The sequence below is a fragment of the Entelurus aequoreus genome, linkage group LG06 (assembly GCF_033978785.1).
Source record: "Entelurus aequoreus isolate RoL-2023_Sb linkage group LG06, RoL_Eaeq_v1.1, whole genome shotgun sequence".
Classification (NCBI taxonomy): domain Eukaryota; kingdom Metazoa; phylum Chordata; class Actinopteri; order Syngnathiformes; family Syngnathidae; genus Entelurus; species Entelurus aequoreus.
The window spans coordinates 52,457,231-52,477,510 of record NC_084736.1 but is presented as its reverse complement, the minus strand read 5'-3'; the positions used below and the strand labels follow the sequence as shown (position 1 = coordinate 52,477,510).

At 40.6% G+C, this 20,280-nt stretch overlaps 1 protein-coding gene across 6 annotated transcripts in view; it reads left to right on the top strand.

Moving 5' to 3' along the window:
* rhobtb4 (Rho related BTB domain containing 4) overlaps positions 1-20,280 on the top strand; it is a 117,077-nt gene that overhangs the window by 78,077 nt on the left and 18,720 nt on the right. For all 6 annotated transcript variants that reach the window (XM_062050963.1, XM_062050964.1, XM_062050965.1 and 3 more), the window contains 6 exons: positions 272-473; positions 622-725; positions 8,753-8,938; positions 9,073-9,892; positions 12,009-12,228; positions 15,216-15,334. In XM_062050963.1, the coding sequence (XP_061906947.1) occupies positions 282-473; positions 622-725; positions 8,753-8,938; positions 9,073-9,892; positions 12,009-12,228; positions 15,216-15,334 (1,641 nt within the window). In that variant the 5' untranslated portion in view covers positions 272-281. The remainder of the gene's footprint in view (positions 1-271; positions 474-621; positions 726-8,752; positions 8,939-9,072; positions 9,893-12,008; positions 12,229-15,215; positions 15,335-20,280) is intronic.

Below are 20,280 nucleotides of genomic sequence, written 5' to 3'. Positions count from 1 at the left end.
CCGCTGTCCTTCTCTGGGTACTGTTACAGAAATAGCTGCGCTCTGCAGTCCCTCCATGTGTTCTGTAGAGGAGTTGGCACAGTCCTCCAAAACACTGGTCAGTGACGCTCAGGGCTTGGACAAAGCCTCCCCAGCTGGCTCATAAACTTCAAGCTACTGTGCATTCATGCCAGGAGCCTTGACTGTCCCAATGATGACTCACTCCTTTTATGAAGCCTTATCAATAGAACTCAACATTTCCATAAATTGACCTCTTCTCCTTCTTTTACAGGGCTCTCTCCATGGATATAGACACAGACTATGAGCGGCCCAATGTGGAAACCATTAAATGTGTGGTGGTAGGGGACAACGCAGTGGGCAAGACCAGGCTTATATGTGCCCGGGCTTGCAATGCCACCCTCACACAGTATCAGCTGCTCGCCACCCACGTGCCAACCGTTTGGGCCATCGACCAGTATCGTGTATGCCAGGAGGTGGGCACACACTTACCCACTACACACAGGACAATAAAAGTATAATTGGAGTAACTAGTGAATTTGTCAAATAGGAGGAAACTTCCACTAAAATCAATGCAATAGTATTTTTGGCCTGTTTGTGAATATATATGAATGTGTGCTTTAGGTGTTAGAAAGATCTCGTGATGTTGTGGATGAGGTCAGTGTGTCCCTGAGGCTCTGGGACACATTCGGGGATCATCACAAGGACAGACGATTTGCCTATGGCAGGTGAGACATTACACACTCACACACACACCGCCGGAACCTAATTATTGGCCCAAAAACAGGAAAAACACTCAGGCTGCCTCTACGCTAACCCACCTGAACTTATCCCTGTCCACACACACAATGCCATCGTTTAAGACCCCCTGCCCCCTCCGTCCGCCGGCGAAACGCGACGTAGTACGCATGCGCGGAAAATGGCAGACTTGGAAGTGTATCCTTACCCAGCAGTCTAGTATGTGAAATTTTTAAATGTAGCCTATTGCCGCATTTCTTTGAACAGTAAACCACCATCAGCAGCTGTTAGACTAGCCCTATTGTAGTGAATCACACCTGAGCCATCTTACATGAATCATATCTTTAATGGACATGTGAAAGTAAACAATGTGATGAATAACATTTTACAACAATCAATCTAGGGGTCTAGATATCTGGTCAGGACACTCCTCACTCTTTTGCCTTCACCTTCATTGTCCATTCTTGCAATCCTGCCTGTGCTTGGAGGCTGAAATTGCCGGGCGTACTTGACGGCCTCAACCACTTCATGGCTTCACAGTAGTTATGGAGTACAAAACTAAACGTTGAGTAATTGCTTGACATATATCGCGGACAATAACTGATAGTCTGCTTTGCTAGTCGAAATGCATTCGCTGTTTTCCGTAGTCTTCCCTCGTCGGCCAGGTAATACAAAGCACACGATACTTTTTTTTATCACATCCACGGGAGCCCACATTCTCGTTGTCTCTCCTTCGACAAATGGACAAAGTTTTTTGCTAAGTAGAACCACAGCTGACCTGGACATTCAAAAGTTCTCTTGCCATTCCTCTGGCACAACACACTCGTTGACAAACATATCCCACCAGGCTGCCGTTCGTCCAGGCCTTATCCAAAACCGTCGCTCAACATTGCTATGTTGCCGTCTGAGATGTGTTGTACCCGAAATAGCTGCAATTGCGCGTTTCCTTCTCTTAAGGTATTCATGTGTGATTTCTACAAGCGCCTGTACATGTAGAAGAAGGAGAAACACGGGCATGTCTGGATGATTCACCTCCATCTTTCTAGTGGTTACCTCTGGGTGGAAACCGGTTGTTGTGAAGCTGGCGGTAGCGCGTTCTTTCTGACGTCACTTCTTCTCCGAACTCCGTTTATAAACGATCAATGAGTCCATACAGAGCTAAGAGCCGGAGATTCAAGAAATATACGGCACATTTACCAGTGTAAAAAAATATCCAAGGAGGGGAACCTTAAACGATGGGTTAGTGTGGCTGACACGGGGTTTAGGCTAAATAGTTATTTGTTTAAAGAGTTATCCGGCTTAATGTAGACAAGGCCTCAGTTGAGTGCAGAGCTCCGACAAGGTGGAGAGACTCGTAGGAATGTGAACACAAATGATTCCTGGCCAAGTACAGTACTTTTTAAAATTGAAACTCACATTGTTACATGTATAGCAGTGAAATTATATTCAAATTGGCGCTCAAGGGGGGTTATACAAAAAGTAAACACTATTTATATCTAAAGTAAAAGTACCACAAATGGAAAATATCTGGAACAGGTCTGAGGTGCTGTTTATTTAGCCTATAAGGGACTGAACACAGAACATGTGTATCCTCCCGTTTACACAGATTTTCGTCAAAATGTAATAGTAAAAAAATATCCCTTACGAATGACTTGCGACTAGCTGCTTTTGTTATTGTGTGCCGTGTACAGGGATGGGTACCAAATTAATTACTTTTATAGGTGCTGACCGCGTATCGGTACTACCAGGTATACATTCACGTAAACACCAACTGTGCCGTATTTTGATACCTTCGCTGACTGTGACGTCAAGTCCGGTTGAAATATTCGGCACCAGCTCAAACACTTGGTTGGAAAACAAGCAGTCAAGCACTCAGGGTGGACTCAGCCAGACTGCCTCTAGGTAATGTTACAATTTTCCATGTCAACAAAGCAAGAAGAAGATGCTCAAAAGAACAAAACGCACAAGATCGATGCTAATTTACATTGAATTTGCCACAGACATGCTAGCAGTTAACCTTAGCAATTGTACATTTCAATGTCAACACTTCAAAATGTGTTAGTTAAAACTGCAACTAAGAAACAATCAAACGGCTGGTGTGTAATAAATACAATACTTATAATTTAAACAGATTGCAGAACTCAACGGAAGTAAAGACTGGCACGTTCAACTAAATGGCAAAGACTACTTCCTGGCTATGGCAATATACCCTCGTAGTATATACACAACTGCCATCTAACGTCTTGGAATTGTAAATGCATGCAAATACTATAGACTAGACCATAGACTATATAGTACAGTGCAGTATAGTACTTGCAAAAGAGACACAAAAGTGTAAGAAACTAAGATAACAACTGAACAGCAAAGCTTAGTGTTAAATGTTGAACTAAAAACAAATTACATTTTTCTTTTAAACAATTCACATTTATTAACACATTAGAACACACAAAAGTACCAAAAATTGGTACTATTGGGTACCGTATCGATTAAAATTTGAAATGGTACCCATTACTAGCTGTTGTCTGGAGCAAGAGGTTGGCTTTCCCATTGAAAGCAACTGGCGACCACAGAAAATAAATGTCCCTCAGTATTTTCATTGCACTGTGCACCAAGCTTTAAGGGACTCTTGCTTCACACATGTACTACTTATCCATAAAACTGAGTTGAAATCAATGGTGTGTGAATGTGAGTGTGAATGTTGTCTGTCTATCTGTGTTGGCCCTGCGATGAGGTGGCGACTTGTCCAGGGTGTACCCCGTCTTCCGCCCATGTGCGGCTGAGATAGGCTCCAGCAACCCCCGTGACCCCGAACAGGACAAGCGGTAGAAAATGGATGGATGGATGGTATAGTTATTGTGTAATGCTGCAAACTGACTGATTAACAACTAACCACATGACCCAGACAACTAAGAGTGAAAGCAATACTTCTCACTTTGCCTTTGACTTAGATAATTACAAGCTAAGCTACAATTTGTATATGCGGTACAAATTTTTCTGCGGATATGGTCAAGCCTTAAAGCTTTAGATTGGGAAAACCTGGCTGGCTTGAGCCCATTATGACATAACTCAACAGTCAATCCCACACGAACATGCCTTCAGAATCGACAAGGTTTTTTCTGTGTGACCAAACCACCAGCACTTTTAGCTGAACCCTGCCCTCAGGCTGTTACGTCCTTCCTCCACCAGACATGATTGGATCATGGCTTTATCCTCTTAGTCGCTGTGCCAGGATCAAAGCTGCTTTATTGGCATGAAATGCAAAAGCAATTAAGCAAAACCAGCAAACAGAATGTCAAATGACAGCGCGAAATCTTGATTTTCATACATTTCCTGTTGTCCTATGTTGGTAACCAACATGTTTATCAGTAGGAAATTATACAAAAATTTGAGCCTGCTATCCATAAATGTAATTGAAATATCTTCTTTGTATTTGCAATATTATTGTAACAGTATTATTCCTCAGGCAAGAGCAAATATGAGCGTTGTTGCTTTTATTGTCATTTGTTGGTTAGTTTGAAGGTAAGCATTACCCCAAAAATATGTAACATTCTTTCTTTGCTGTTTGACAAAAGTCTACCTTGTCACATCTACTCTCCACCTTGCTTATTTGAAAACTAATACGAGATCATAACACAGTTATGCATGTACACACAACAATGTGAAGGTTTTTTAATTTTTTACAAAGTTAATGGATGGATGGATGGATAGGTGGATGCACCTTGTGTATGGTGCACCTTTTGGCAAGTGTTGCCAAGCAACAGACTGTGTTTGTGCATCCATTTGTGGCACCAATTACCTCGCCTCAGTTGTGTCATTCCATTCTTATTGAGTGTGTGTTTACTCAGTTGTCTGCCCCTCTGTTTGTGTCTGCACTTTGTGTGTATGTTTCCACGCCTTCCCTAATGTTCGGCATGCTTTGTCAGCCTGCAGTCAGCTGATAAAAACGCGGCGCCAGCTCAGCTGTTTTCTGCAGCTGCACCTAGCATTTTTGTCCACTCACTTGTTCCTTGTGTCTCACCTCTCTCTCTTCGTTAACTCGTGGCTTAGCTGGCATCGCTACCCCTCCACTGTCCTCCACCTCTCACAGCTTTTTTGTTGATACCACAACTCAAACATGACATCAAGCAGTGTTACGTGCCTTTTTAGGAGTGGAATATTCTGGTGGGGAAAAAGCACAATCTCATCCTGAAAATAGGCTAAACCACACTTAACCTGAGCCTCAACTATTGGATTTTTCAATCTTCAAAAAATATAATTAAGAAACAAAACGTTTTCTTCCACCAATTTATGCAATTTCTTAGCAATAATTAATCTTGTAAGCGACAAAATGGCAAAGTATTATGTGAGATTAGACGAATATACAGGGGGATATTTTTTTTACTATTCTGAAGATATACATTGTAAGATTTATCTAATGAGCTTGTGTGTGCATGTCTCTTTTTACATAATCAGGGAACTGGTGACCTTTGTCGTCTGAATGCACCACATAAACACATGCAACGCTGGCAGGCCCATTTATATCACATAATAGCTGGAGGTAAATGATTAGCTCTACAGTATAACTGCACAGCCTATTCACATTATTCTTGAAACGTCACTAACCTTTAAACCAAATCAGTCACACCCCGTAAACCTCACAGAACCAGAGCTCTCAAGTCATCATATCAGCTAATTTGATATTGCGAACATTTACCTCACGTCCCCTGAAATGTGTTTCACACTGCTGACATAGGAGCAGCAGTAGTACCATAATGCAAGGGCACTAATAGTACACTGGCTGCGTGTCCATGTGTGATGTAATGGCTTCCTAGTGTATATTATGTCAACGGGGAAAAGGAGCTTAGGTGAGATTACCGTTGGGGAAGTAAAGAAGTAGTGTGTGCACAGCAAAAATTTGTGTTTTTTCCATACAAATGGTCACGAGGCACACTTGAATAAAGGACGATTTGTTCTGATTAAAAGTCCATATCATTGGTGTATCTAAATACTGTACACATGATTTTATGCATTTTGAGTCAATCAGTCAACGAAAGTTTTTGGGAAACATTATCTTGAGTAGGGATGGTACCGGTATTATTTGAACCGATTCGGTACCAATTCAAGTTACCTAGGAATCGATACCGGTACTTACCATAACTCAGGGGTGCTCACACTTGTTTTGCAGGCGAGCCACTTTTCAATTGACCAAGTCGAGATGATCTACCTCATTCATAATATAATTTATATTCATTTATTTATGAAATAGATTTTTGTTAACAAGTTAAAGGTGTTTAATGATAATACAAGCATGTTTAACACATATAGATTCCTTTCTTTCATGAAAACAAGAATATAAGTTGGTGTATTAACAGTTATTAACTGATTCTGATGATTAGCATTGATTGGAATCAGACAGTAGTGATGATAACGTCCACATTTTCAAATGGAGGAGAAAAAAAGTCCTCCTTTCTGTCCAATACCACATGAAAGTGGTTGGTTTTTGGCATCTTATTTGTCCAGCTTCCATATTCATTTTTATACACTTGACAACAAATACATTGGCGGCAAACTCCGTAGCTTGCTAGCTTGTGCACGCCAGGTTTCTGAGACTCTTATTTTGTTAGCGCAGGCAGGATGAAGCAGCACTTTTATTGTGAAGATAGGAACTGTGCAGTCGGTCTAGCAGAGTTTTGACGGCACGTATTGCGCGAGAGTCTGTTGGAATAAAAAGTGTTTCTCGCCCTCCTGTCGGTCATTTTTTCTTAATAATGAGCTCGCAGCAGCCAGCGTCATCTCACAAAACCCTCAGGTGCCGTAAATGTCAATCAAGTGACAAAAGTAACGTCATAGTGAAGATTTATGATCACAAATTTTTAGGACTATTTTTTAATGCCTGGCTGGCGATCGACTGACTGTAATGGGCACCCCTTCCATAACTGTAAATAAATAACTGTTAATAAATTTAAACCATTTTTGATAATAAAATCTATTTTTTGTAGTACAACATTTAAAAATGAGCTGATAATGGTAACTGCTGTCAAGTTGTTATATCTGGTTTTATTACCATCATATTATCTATTTGCAAGCATGACATTAAGTTGTAATTGCGGTTTATGGTGGTTTTTGTTGTGTCCTAAAAAAGTGTTAATACTGTAAGTATTGTACTTGTTACGCGCCAGCTGTTTGATTGTAACCTGCATCTTGGTTGTAGTTTTCATTTACAAATTTGGAGGTGTTGAAATCGGCATGTTAAATCACTAATGCTAATCAGTAGCATGTCAATAGCAAAGCCAACGTACAATAGCATCAAGCTACCGCATTCTTGGAAAAGTGGAGCCTTACTCATCTTATCTTACCAACATAAAGCTCCGCTTATTGCAAAATACAAATTGAATGAAAATATAAGAAGTGGAACGCTGTATTCAAATACCCATGTAAAAGCTTTTTAAGGAGATGTATCCATAACTTTAATCCATTATGTGCTTTTTGTAACATATTTGATAAAACTAATTGTATACATTTAACGTTCGTATATGCTTTGAAATCAAATCACTTTTAAATGAAATAGTTACGGTTCAAGTAGGTATAGAAAAAAAGTGTATTTTTACATATGATAGACACAGATTATAATGTGAAATATAATATAAGTTTATTTATTACCCATGCAAAATATTCTATCCACAAATGCAAATGGTCAAAGAGAACGTCTCAAATAATATATTATTGAAATAGACAGACTTTTTTATCTGCTTAGCAAACTGCAATATTACTTCCAAAATGACATTTAAAGTTTTTAATTCTGTATACGAGTTACATACTGTAAGCCTTTGTATTATTTTTTATTTTTGCACTATTTGTTTATATATGATGTTTATTGTACTTGTTTTTGTATAATTAGTCATGTTTAGAATATTACTGGTTTCAAGTTTTGTCTGTTATTGCGTTCACTCAATCAAGGAAAAAAATAAAATAAATATACAGTACAGGCCAAAAGTTTGGACACGCCTTCTCCTTATTCAATGTGTTTTCTTTATTTTCATGACTATTTATGTTGTAGATTGTCACTGAAGGCATCAAAACTATGAATGAACACGTGGAGTTACCTGTATGTACTTAACAAAAAAAGGTGAAATAAATAAATAAAAACATGTTTTATATTCTAGTTTCTTCAAAATAGCCACCCTTTGCTCTGATTACTGCTTTGCACACTCTTGGCATTTTGTCAATGAGCTTCAAGAGGTAGTCACCTGAAATGGTTTTCACTTCACAGGTGTGCTTGAAGCTCATCGAGAGAATGCCAAGAGTGTGCAAAGCAGTAATCAGAGCAAAGGGTGGCTATTTTGAAGAAACTAGAATATAAAACATGTTTTCAGTTATTGTGTTCATTCATAGTTTTGATGCCTTCACTGACAATCTACAATGTAAATAGTCATGAAATAAGGAAATTGCATTGAATGGGAAGGTGTGTCCAAACGTTTGGCCTGTACTGTATATTTCTGATGAATACCCAGTAGGTGTGTATGGCATGGAGTTTTACTGTGCAAAAGTGATGTCAAATAGTACTGATTGCAGAATGCAACACTGTCTACCTTTTACCAGTGTTACTAAATGATCAAAATGAGTGACAACTCAATTAAACATTAACTAGAAGCATGTACAAACATGGCACTCATATATTATATTAACACTGCATGTTTTTTGGAGATATTACTACCCTTCTTTTCTAGATGTACTGTATCTTGGGTTTTTAAGGGGAGAAATAGATGGGTCATAAAGAGCACAAGCCCTAGATACAAACGCTACATGCATTCTTTCGGCGCCACACATCTCTATCTACCGCTGTTATGTACCCAAAATGCCTTGCAGCGAGAGTTTACGCAGATTTTTACACAAGCTGACAATGTTGTTCCCGTCCCTCCGTCAAAGGTCACATCGACACACAAAGCGGCTCCTATCTGTTGTCTTTTTCCGGTCTTATCTCTGTTCTCAGCTTAGTTCAGGCAGAAAAAAAATGCTTCGACTCCCTCCTCCTCTCCAGGTCGGATGTCGTGGTGCTTTGCTTCTCTCTGGCTAATCCCAATTCCCTGCGCCATGTCCGCACCATGTGGTTTCCGGAGATCAAGCACTTCTGTCCACGGACGCCCATCATCCTTGTTGGCTGCCAGCTGGATCTCCGCTACGCTGACCTGGATGCGGTTAATCGGGCACGCCGACCCCTTGCCAAGTGAGCAGCCTTCTATATCCGTCCTTAATGGACTGATTCTGATCTCAACCTAACTTTTTAGGACTTTTTAGCGGTTTTAGGACAGTAATCCACTATCCTTAAAACCTTAATAACTTCGTCTTTTCCATCCGCAGACCCATAAAACCAACAGATATCCTTCCGCCCGAGAGAGGCCACGAGGTGGCAAAGGAGCTCGGGATACCCTACTATGAGACCAGCATAGTCGCCCAGTTTGGAGTTAAGGATGTTTTTGACAACGCGATACGTGCTGCCCTCATCTCCCGTCGCCACTTACAGTTCTGGAAGTCACACTTGAAAAAAGTCCAGAGACCACTCCTCCAAGCACCTTTCCTGCCTCCTCGCCCACCACGCCCCATTGTTGGAATCCCAGACCCCCCACCCAGTGACGGCGAGGGCCCCGATTCTCTCTTCTGCCACCCGCTGTGCGCAGATGTTGTTTTCCTGCTGCAGGGCGGCACCACTCGTGTTTATGCCCACAAAGTGTACCTGGCCACTTCCTGCTCCAAGTTCTACGACCTCTTCACCCTCGATTTAGGCGCAGCCTGCTTGGGGCCGGAAGCGGAGCAGGATAAAAGCAAGGAAAGCTCTGACAGTGGGGAGGAAGGCGAACTGAGCAGGAGAGGAGCCAAGGAGCAAGCTGGCCGCACCAAGAGTCTGGACATTGACAAAGACGGGGTGGATGGCTGCGCGCGGGGCCTGAATTGCCCTCCGCTGCTCCAACACGGCTCGTTGCGGACTTCCCAGAGTGATAATGCACTCCCCTCGCGAGCCCAGTGCTCTCTGGGAGCTCCTGGGAGTGGCCGGGCACTTTCAGGATGGGGAAGAGGGTTCTTGAGTGTTTGCCTGGAGCATGTTGATGACCCCATGACTGGACGGCTACGACTAATGACTGTGGTAGTCATGGATGCACTCATACAGGAGGAGCCATTTAAGGTAATGGGCTTCAAATTTAGTTTGTATTGTATATTGCGCATCATACCTTTTTATGCACAATTTAGTTGAGTACCAACTATAACTCGACTACGACATATTGTACAGTACAGTATAGGGTTGTACGGTATACCGGTACTCGTATAGTATAGCGGTACTAATGAATCAAAAACGGTACTATACTCTGTCTGAAAAGTACCGGTTCGCCATTTTTTTTTTTTTACAGGCGTCACGTCATGACATTGCTGGTTTTACGAGCAGAGGAGCATGTTCGGCAGCGCACAATCACGGAGTACTTACAAGCAGACATGGTGTGTAGACAGAAAAGGTAGAATGGATTATTATCACTGCAGGACGAGGAATAGCTAAACATGCTTCACTACACACCGTAGAAGGATACAATAGCTCACCGGCATCACAATGTAAACAAATGCCATGGGTGGTTCTACACCTGACATCCGGTGTAGAACCAAGTACAAGAGCGTATCTCGTCAATACTACTGATTACATCGATATTTTTTATCATCACATCTTTTTTCTTTAAAAAAAAAAAATTCATATTATATTCATAAACTCAGGAAATAGGTCCCTGGACACATGAGAACTTAAATTATGACCAATGTATGACCCTGTAACTACTTGGTATCGGATCGATACCTAGATTTGTGGTAACATCCAAAACTAATGTAAAGTATCAAACAACAGATGAATAAGTGATTATTACATTTTAACAGAAGTGTAGATAGAACATGTTAAAACAGAAAATAATCAGATATTACCAGTAAATGAACAAGTAGATTCATAATAATTTTTTACAGCTTGTCCTTTATAATTTTGACAAAATAATAGAATGATAAATGACACAATATGTTACTGCATACGTCAGCAGACTAATTAGAAACCTTTGTTTGTTTACTTATTGCTAAAAGACAAGTTGTCTAGTATGTTCACTGTTTTATTTAAGGAAAAAATTGTTCTTTGATTGCGATAAGAAACATATGTTTAATGTACCGTAAGATGTTTTGTTATAATTTAGCCAATAATGCCATTTTTTGTGGTCCCCTTTATTTAGAAAAGTAAGTATCGCAATACATTTTGGTACCTGTACCAAAATATTGGTATCGAGACAACCCTAGTACAGTATTTGAATTATTTGTGGTGTTCTTGTATACATGTACGGAATAGGGATCAATTTATTTAGTATTTCCACCTCTTCCTCTGTTGCTATGTCGCCTTTTACCACAATTGCCCCTCGCTACATTGCTATATGGGTGTCATTTCATGTTTAGGTGACTATATAGGTGTCATTTCATGTTTAGAGGGCTCTTAATTCTTATGTTTAAAATGTATTTAGATGGTCGTACATTTGTTTTATGCTCTAACACAGGTGTCAAACTCGAGGCCCAGGGGCCAGATCTGGCCCGCCACATCATTGTACGTGGCCTGCGAAAGCCTGGGAAAAGTGTGTGTTAATAAAATACTTCATTTTTAAAAAAATAAATGCAAATAATTATTTAGATTTTGACAGGAAAAAATGCATCTTTTAAACGTTATTATCTAATCATGCCAAATATTACATTATTATATAGTGTTTTACAAAAATCGGTTAGTAAAGATAACAGTTTGTACATGGAAAAAATCTAATAATCAAGTGTATAGTCAATGGTGTAATAATATGAGGTGATTACTGGCACACATTTATATCAATGCTGTCAAATGATATATATATATTTTTAAATCAGATCAATTTGAATTTTGATTAATCACAGGTTATTGCCCGCATGCATAATTTTGATTAATTTTAAAAAGCGGCCCTCGGAAGGGAGCCATTACTGCGACGTGACCCTCAATGAAAACAAGTTTGACACCCCTGCTCTATATCAATATTCGATGTATTAGTAATAATCCTACCTCACGGATTTGTTTACCACGGTCAGGCCTGCAACCAATTAGCTGCAATAAACAAGGGGTGACTGTATTTTTTTCTTTTCTATGTTCTCTATGCTACATTACATATTTGTACCTCAAAGTAAACAGCAACATTGTCTTAGTCCGGTCTGGTTCAGTTAGCTGCTGCAGTTAGCATTGTCTTTGACCTCTTGACCTGCTCTTGTTCCAGGCGGTCCTTCAGTACCTGTACACCGGCAGCCTGAATGAGAGTCGAGGCGATCTGATGCAGGTGGCCACCATCGCAGAGCTCCTCGAGGTGTTCGACCTACGGATGATGGTGGCCAATGTGCTCAACAGAGAGAGTTTCATGAACCAGGAGATAACCAAGGCATTCCATGTTCGCAGAGCCAACCGCATCAAGGAGTGTCTCAACAAAGGCACCTTTGCTGGTAATCTTCTGTACCAATTCAAATTCCAATATTAGAATTGGTGACGTTACTGATTTTTTCCGTGGATGCATCAGTTAATGTTTGGGTGTTGAACGAGAGAGTGACTGTAAATGGTAAATGGGTCGTACCTGTATAGCGCTTTTCTACCTTTTTTTTTAAGGAACTCAAAGCGCTTTGACACTATTTTCCACATTCACCCATTCACACACACACATTCACACACTGATGGCGGGAGCTGCCATGCACGGTGCTAACCGGGCCCATCAGGAGCAAGGGTGAAGTGTCTTGCTCAAGGACACAACGGACGTGACTAGGATGGTAGAAGGTGGGGATTGAACCAGCAACCCTCAGATTGCTAGCACGGCCACTCTCCCAACTTCGCCACTCCAGGCAGTTTCTTTGACAATGTTCACACTGCAGGCCAATTCCCATATTTTTGCGCATTTGTAATATCCATCAGTTTTTTTTCGCGTCAGTGTGAACAGTACAATTCTGGTATTTTGACGTCCGACCCAGACCTCTTTTGTATGTGGTCAAAAATCCCAATATGAATCCAACTGCAGACTGATGCAAAGGAGCGTTTAGTTTTTACGGTCGTTTTTACAGTGCATTACTGTAATTAAAAAAAACATTACCACTGTTATTTAGTAAAATTATTCCGACTGAGCTGCCATTTTTTTATGTGAAATGTACAGTGGTGGTTTTTACAGTAAAATTACTGTAAATTGAAAAACTGTAGTCCTATTATTTTGATGTTAAAATTCTGGTGACTTAGGTTGCATCTTTTTGACTTAGGTTGCGTCTTTTTATTTACCATAAATTCTATGATTGTTGTTTTGACTGTGCATTACTGTAAATAAAAAAAGGCACCACAGTTATTTTGACCGTAAACTTCTGGCGACAGAGCTGCTATTTTTTTGCCGTTTTTAGAGTGCATTACTGTAAATGGAAAAATGGAACCCCTTTTATCTTGATTGTATAATTCTGGTGACTAAGCTGTCTTTTTTTTTTACTGTAAATTCTATGGTCGTTTTTTTAACAATGTATTACTGTGAATAGAAAAACAGCACCACTGTTTTTTTTACACAAAAATGTTGGCGATTTAGCTGTCAGTCTACTGACTTCTTTTACAGTATACGCAAAATATTTTTTTTTTGTTTTTTTTCATAATTTGTGCAACTATATATAAAAATCCATCCATCTTCTTTCGCTTATCCAAGATCGGTTCGCGGGGGAAGCAGCCTAAGCATAGAAGCCTGCACTTCCCTTTCCCAGCTCAAAAGACGAGCTGGGAAATGTAAATGTAGATGGTAAACTCCATCTAAGGCTAAATACCGGCACGAGACCGATAGAGGACAAGTACCTCAAGGGAAAGTTGAAAAGGCGTTTTGTCCTGGGTCTTCCCTACCGCCTAAACGCGCCCTAAACACCTCCCCAAGGAGGAACCCGGGGGTCTTCCGAACTACCTTAACTGGCTCCTCTCGATTTTGAGGACAAGTGGCTTTAATCTGAGCCTCTCTCGAGTTTCTCATAGAATCTTTTAGCGGGAGCCCCGCCACCTGACGGAGGAAACTAATTTTGGCCGCTTGTACCTGTGATCTTGTCCCTTCGGTCATAACCATAGGTGAGGATAGGGACGTAGCTCGACCGGTTAATTGCGAGCTTTGCCTTCCGGCTCAGCTCCTTCTCAACCATGACAAATTGATACAGGGTCCGCATCACTGCAGACGCCGCACCAATCCGTCTGTCTTTCTCCCGATCCACTCGTCCCTCACTCGTGAACAAGACTCTGAAATACTTTAACTCCTCCACTTGCGGCATGATCTCCTCAACCCGTAGATGGCACTCCACCTTTTCTGGGCGAGAACATGGACTCAGACTTGTAGGTGCTGACTCTCATACCAGTCGCTTCACAATTGACTGTGAACCGATCCAGTGAGAGCTGAAAATCCTTGCCAGAAGAAGCCAGCAGGACCACATTATAAACTGGATCCCCTCCACGCCCCTAACTGCGCCTAGAAATTTTGTCCATAAATGTTATGAACAGAATATGTGAATATGTGAATATTGGCGGACTCCAATGCTTACTGTAAATGGGTCCGACTTACTGCCGGCAATGCGGACCAAGCTCTGATACAGATCATACAGGGAGCAGACCACCACAATCATATTAAAAAAATGTTTATAGATCATTAAAAAAAATCCAATTTAACAAAAAATCCATAGTTGCCATCATAAGCTGCAGTGTGAACATAGCTTTTGAGTCTCTTAACAATGTACACCTTGTGTACATTTGTGGTATACTTACCATTCATTTGTACTAGAGAATGCACATTTTGTATTTTGTTGTTTTCCTTGCAGTTGAAGTCTTCTTAAAGTTATCAAATGACTTGATGACTGCCTGCCACTTCAGTCTGCTTGGTCGTCTCGTCTCCATCCTTGCGTGCCTCCTTTGTCTTTGTGTGGTCTTGTCTGTCCCCCCTACCCCCAAGCTGTTGTGTTTGCATGCTACTATCAGTGCCATGCATCCAATGTGTCTCAACAATCACTTGTATTCTTCGTCATGATGGGAGTCCTATTCATAACGCTAATGAATAGTTATTTGATGATTTGTTTAACAAGGTATGCGTAAAATAGGCCAACATTGTTTCCTTTGAGATACATGCCATAATGAAGTGATTCCTAGAGATTCCTAGCAATGCGATACAGTCCTATACATGATTTATTCCATTTCCTTTATCTTGCGTCTGTTCTCCTTCCCTGACTCTTTGTCAAAAGCTGTTTTGTCCCTCTGTCAATTTATCTCTTTGTCTGTCTACATGTGTCTCTATGTCTTTGTGTGTGTGTGTGTGTGTGTGTGTGTGTGTGCGTGTGTGTCCGTCTGTCCTCTGTGGCTCTGTCTGCCTTGTCCGTCCTTTCCCCTCTCTGTAGCTTGGGCTTCTGTGGCATTCCACGAGATGAATGCTCTTTTCCCACCCCGGTTTCAGATGTGGTGTTCCGGCTGGACGACGGCTACCTCCCCGGCCACAAACCCCTGCTCATCTCCAGCTGTGACTGGATGGCTGCAATGTTCCGGGGATCTTTCATGGAAAGCTACATTGAAGAGGTGAAGTTAAAAAAATACACTGGCACTTGAGATGTTATTAGGCCCTGTCTACATTATAGGCCAATATCAAATGTATGTGTCTTATCAAAAATTCTGGAATCTCTTGTTTGTGATCAGTTGAAAGAGTTCCTCTCGTCAAAACTATTTGTAAATATCAATCAGGAAACAGCACAGCACCATCACTGCTACAATGAATGTGGTAAATAACATCATTGTAGTGCTTGATAAAAAACAGTACTGTGCTTCACTTTTTATTGATCTCCAAAGCGTTTGACACAGTAGACCACGCTATTTTAAAACACAGGCTGTTTCTCATTGGACTGTCAGAATATACGGTCGCTTGGTTTTCAAATTATTTAGAAAAAAGGACCCAGCGTATTAATAAATATGAGGGCCTTTGTTCAGAATTTGTCAATGTTCATAAAGGGATGCCTCAGGGATCTGTATTGGGGTCCCTCTTATTTTTTACATCAATGATCTCGAACAACATTTCTCTGATGCTAATATGCATTTTTATGCTGACGATACAATTATTTATTGCTCTGGATCATCTGTTGAACAGGCTGTTAACTCCCTGCAGAAAGCTTTTGTCGCTGTGCAGAATTCACTTATTGACTTAAAACTGGTTTTCAATGCTGACAAGACAAAACTTATGCTGTTTTACAAACATAGGAAGGTGCCTCCAACTCCCCAGGTTGTGTCCCATCTTGAAGGGAATGTCATAGAAGTGGTGCATGAATGTAAATACCTTGGGGTTTTAATTGATGACTCTCACTTTTAAACCTTTTATTGATCAACTGGTGAAGACACTAACAGTTAGATGTTTTTCTTTTGGTGTAAAAAGCACCTTGTCTCTGCCACATTTTTATCTCTGCTAGATTATGATGATCTTTATATATGAATGCTACTCATTCCTGTCTTCAGATGGTGGACTGTGTTTACCATGCTTCTTTGAGGTTCATCACCTGTAACTGTTGAGCTATGACACACCACTGTGACTTGTACTCTTGGGAGGGATGGCTTTCTCTGTCCACTAGGAGACAGTGTCATTGGCACACTTTTATTTACAAGGCTCTTCTTGGACTATTGCCCGAATACATTTGTGCATTGATTTCACAGAGAAGTACAGACTCTTATGCACTGAGATCCAACGATCAGCTGTTGCTCTCTGTCCATTTTGCTCGCACTGAGCTGGGGAAAAAAAGCTTTTGTCTATGCAGCTCCTTGTGCTTGGAACATGTTACAAAGAGATTGGAAGATGACTGAATTTGATCCTTAAATGCTTTTAAATCTAAACTGAGAGTATTTGAAGGAGCCTCAGTTATCTGTAACTGTTTTACTTGATAATTGGTAATGTGAATGCAATTTTATGTGTAACTTTGCTGCCTCTTGACCATGACTCCCTTGAAAAAGAGTTTTTTTCATCTCAATGGGATTTTTTTCTTTGTTGAATAAAAAAAACATTAAGCTGGATAACTCCTTAAACAAATAATTATTTAGCCTAAACCCTGTGTCAGCACACTAACCCTCCTTGGAATTTTTTTTACACGGGTAAGTACGCCGTTTATTTCTTGAATCTCCGGCTCTTAGTTCTTTATGGACTCATTGATCGTTTATAAACAGAGTTCAGAGAGGAAGTGACTTCAGAAAGAATGCAGCACAGGCAGCTTCACAACAACCGGTTTCCACTCGGAGGTAACCACTAGAAAGATGGATTGATTGATTGATTGATTGAAACTTGTATTAGTAGATTGCACAGTGCAGTACCTATTCCGTACAATTGACCACTAAATGGTAACACCCGAATAAGTTTTTCAACTTGTTTAAGTCGGGGTCCACGTTAATCAATGCATGGAGGCGAAACATCCACACATGCCCGTGTTTCTCCTTCTTCTACATGTACAGGCGCTTGTGGAAATTACATGAATACCTTAAGAGAAAGAAACGCGCAATTGCAGCTATTTCGGATACAACACATCTCAGATGGCAACATAGCAATGTTGAGCGACGGTTTTAGATAAGGCCTGGAAGAACAGTAGCCTGGTGGGACATGTTTGTCGACGAGTGTGTTGTGCCAGAGGAATGGCCAGAAAACTTTCGAATGTCCAGGTCAGCTGTGATTCTACTAACCTAAAAACTGTGTCTATTTGTCGAAGGAGAGACAACAAGAATGCGGGCCCCCGTGGATGTGATAGAAAAGGTAGCATGTGCTTTGTATTACCTGGCCGACGAGGGAAGACTGCCACTCCAAATGCATTCGCTGTTCTCTGTAAAGGAGACTGTATCAGTTATTGTCCGCCATGTACAGTGCAGGCCAAAAGTTTGAACACACCTTCTCATTCAATGCATTTTCTTTATTTTCATGACTATTTACATTGTAGATTGTCACTGAAAGCATCAAAACTAAGAATGAACACATGTGGAGTTATGTACTTAACAAAAAAAGGTGAAATAACTGAAAACATTGTTTTGTATTCTAGTTTCTTCAAAATAGACACCCTTTGCTCCGGTTACCGCCTTGCAAACTTTTGGCATTCTCTCAATTGAGTTTCAAGAGGTAGTCACCTGAAATGGTTTTCACTTTTACACGTGTGCCTTATCAAGGTTGATTAGTGGAATTTCTTGTCTTGTCTTCTTGTCTTTTTATCAGTGGGGTTGGGACCATCAGTCGTGTTGTGAATGAGAAGGTGTGTCCAAACTTTTGGCCTGTACTGTATGTCGAGCGATTACTCAACGTCTAGTTTTGTACTCCATAACTCCTGTGAAGTGGTTGCGGCCGCCGAGTACGACCGCCAATTTCAGCCTCCAAGCACAGGCAGGATTGCAAGAATGGACAATGAAAGTGACGGCAAAAGAGTGAGGAATGTCCTGACCAGATATCTAGATCCCTAGATTGATTGTTGTAAAATGTTCTTAAAGAAAAAGCAGGCCAGCAACACTTGTGTCCTTGTAATAATTTTAATACAAACTGCGCAGGCGCTACCAAACACAGACCGGTTTCGACAATGTCTTCGTCAGGAAGTGATGCACTTAAATAGTCACCGCTGTGGTCAATCAATTGACATAATAAATCAAGAACAACTTCAAAAATTAAAGTGCGCAAATAATACACAAAATGGAAAATTGTACAAAATAAATCAAAGACTCAATCAATCAATCAATCAATCAATCAATCAATCAATCAATGTTTACTTATAAAGCCCTAAATCACGAGTGTCTCAAAGGGCTGCACAAGCCACAACGACATCCTCTGCTCAGATCCCACATCAGGGCAAGAGAAAACTCAACCCAGTGGGATAACAATGAGAAACCTTGGAGGGTACCGCAGATGTTAGTTCTGCTGGATATTCTGCTTCTTATAGGGAATTTAAGACCTGAATGAGGATGGGATAAATATTCAACTTTAATCATAGCATTACATGTTCTTTATCACATTGTTTACTTTCACACGTCCATTAAAGATTTGATTCATTTATGGTGGCTCAGGTGTGAGTCACTACACTAGGGCTAGTCTAACCTGCTGATGGTGAGGCAAGCAAGGTTTACTGTTCAAAGAAATGTGGCAATAAGCTACATTGAAATACTTCACATACCAGACTACCGGGTAAGGATACACTTAATATATGCGCCTCTGCCATCTTCTGCGCATGCGTACTAGGTCGCTTTGCGCCGGCGGACGGAGAGGGGAGGGGGTCTTAAACGATGTCATTGTGTGTGTGTGTGTGTGTGGGTAAATCCCACCTAACCTTATCAGTGTCCACACACACACAATGGTCGTTTAAGACCCTCTTCCCCCCTCCGTCCGCCGGCGCAACGCGACCTAGTACGAATGTGCGAAAAAAATGCGTGCGTCATAGTCACCTCTGACCTGGAAGTGTATTCTTACCCTGTGTTTCAATGTAGACTATTGCCACATGTCTTTTAACAGTAAACCTTGCTTGCCCTGGTCCCTGGTTCCCTGGGCACCACGCCTACTGTTTGTGGGTTGGGCTCTCGGGGAGGCTGGGGCCGTACTCTGGCTCCCGCACACACTGGGAGTCAAATGTATTGTACATAGAAATTCACATATACTCACATACATACATACACACATACATAGGTACCTGCGCTCCCACATACATTTACAAATACAGTACATATTTACACACTCAAAGTTCGTACATCCACACGCACATTCTTTATACAAACATACACATACTGTACATATACATTCACTGTACAAACATACATATACACTTACTGTACATATACACTCACTGTACAAACACATATACACATACTGTACATATACATTCACTGTACAAACATACATACTGTATACACATACTGTACATATACATTCACTGTATAAACACACACATACACATTCTGTACATATACATTCACTGTACAAACACACACATACACATTCTGTACATATACATTCACTGTACAAACACACATATACACATACTGTACACATACAAGTACATATGCACACATACACTCATGCGCATAATCACGTTTCATCAAACATATATTAATGTTGTTGTCCTAGGGTAAACTGGGTATAACACATGGCACACTGACAAAGCTTAACCTATTGTTACTATAACAATCTACAAGGTTAATGTAGGTTGCTTCTCTTTCTTCCCCTCCATTTGTCTGCATTCTTTCATATCTCAAGTTATCATTACGTATATGTATTGTTGCATTTGAAGAACTGTATTGTTGATAATAAAGGTAAAGTATTGGTATTGTTCATTATCAATAGCGCTATTTCTATTGGTATTCGTATTGCTCCATTTTTAGTGTAATAATGCTCATTGTCATTTCTGTATTATTTTTAATTTTTTCGCTAACTGCTTATTTGCTATTACTTTTACCATCATATTTGTACATGTCGTATTTGCTGATGTTGCTCTATTGTTGTTGTTGTTGTTGTGTTTGCTGTTGTTGTTTTTGTC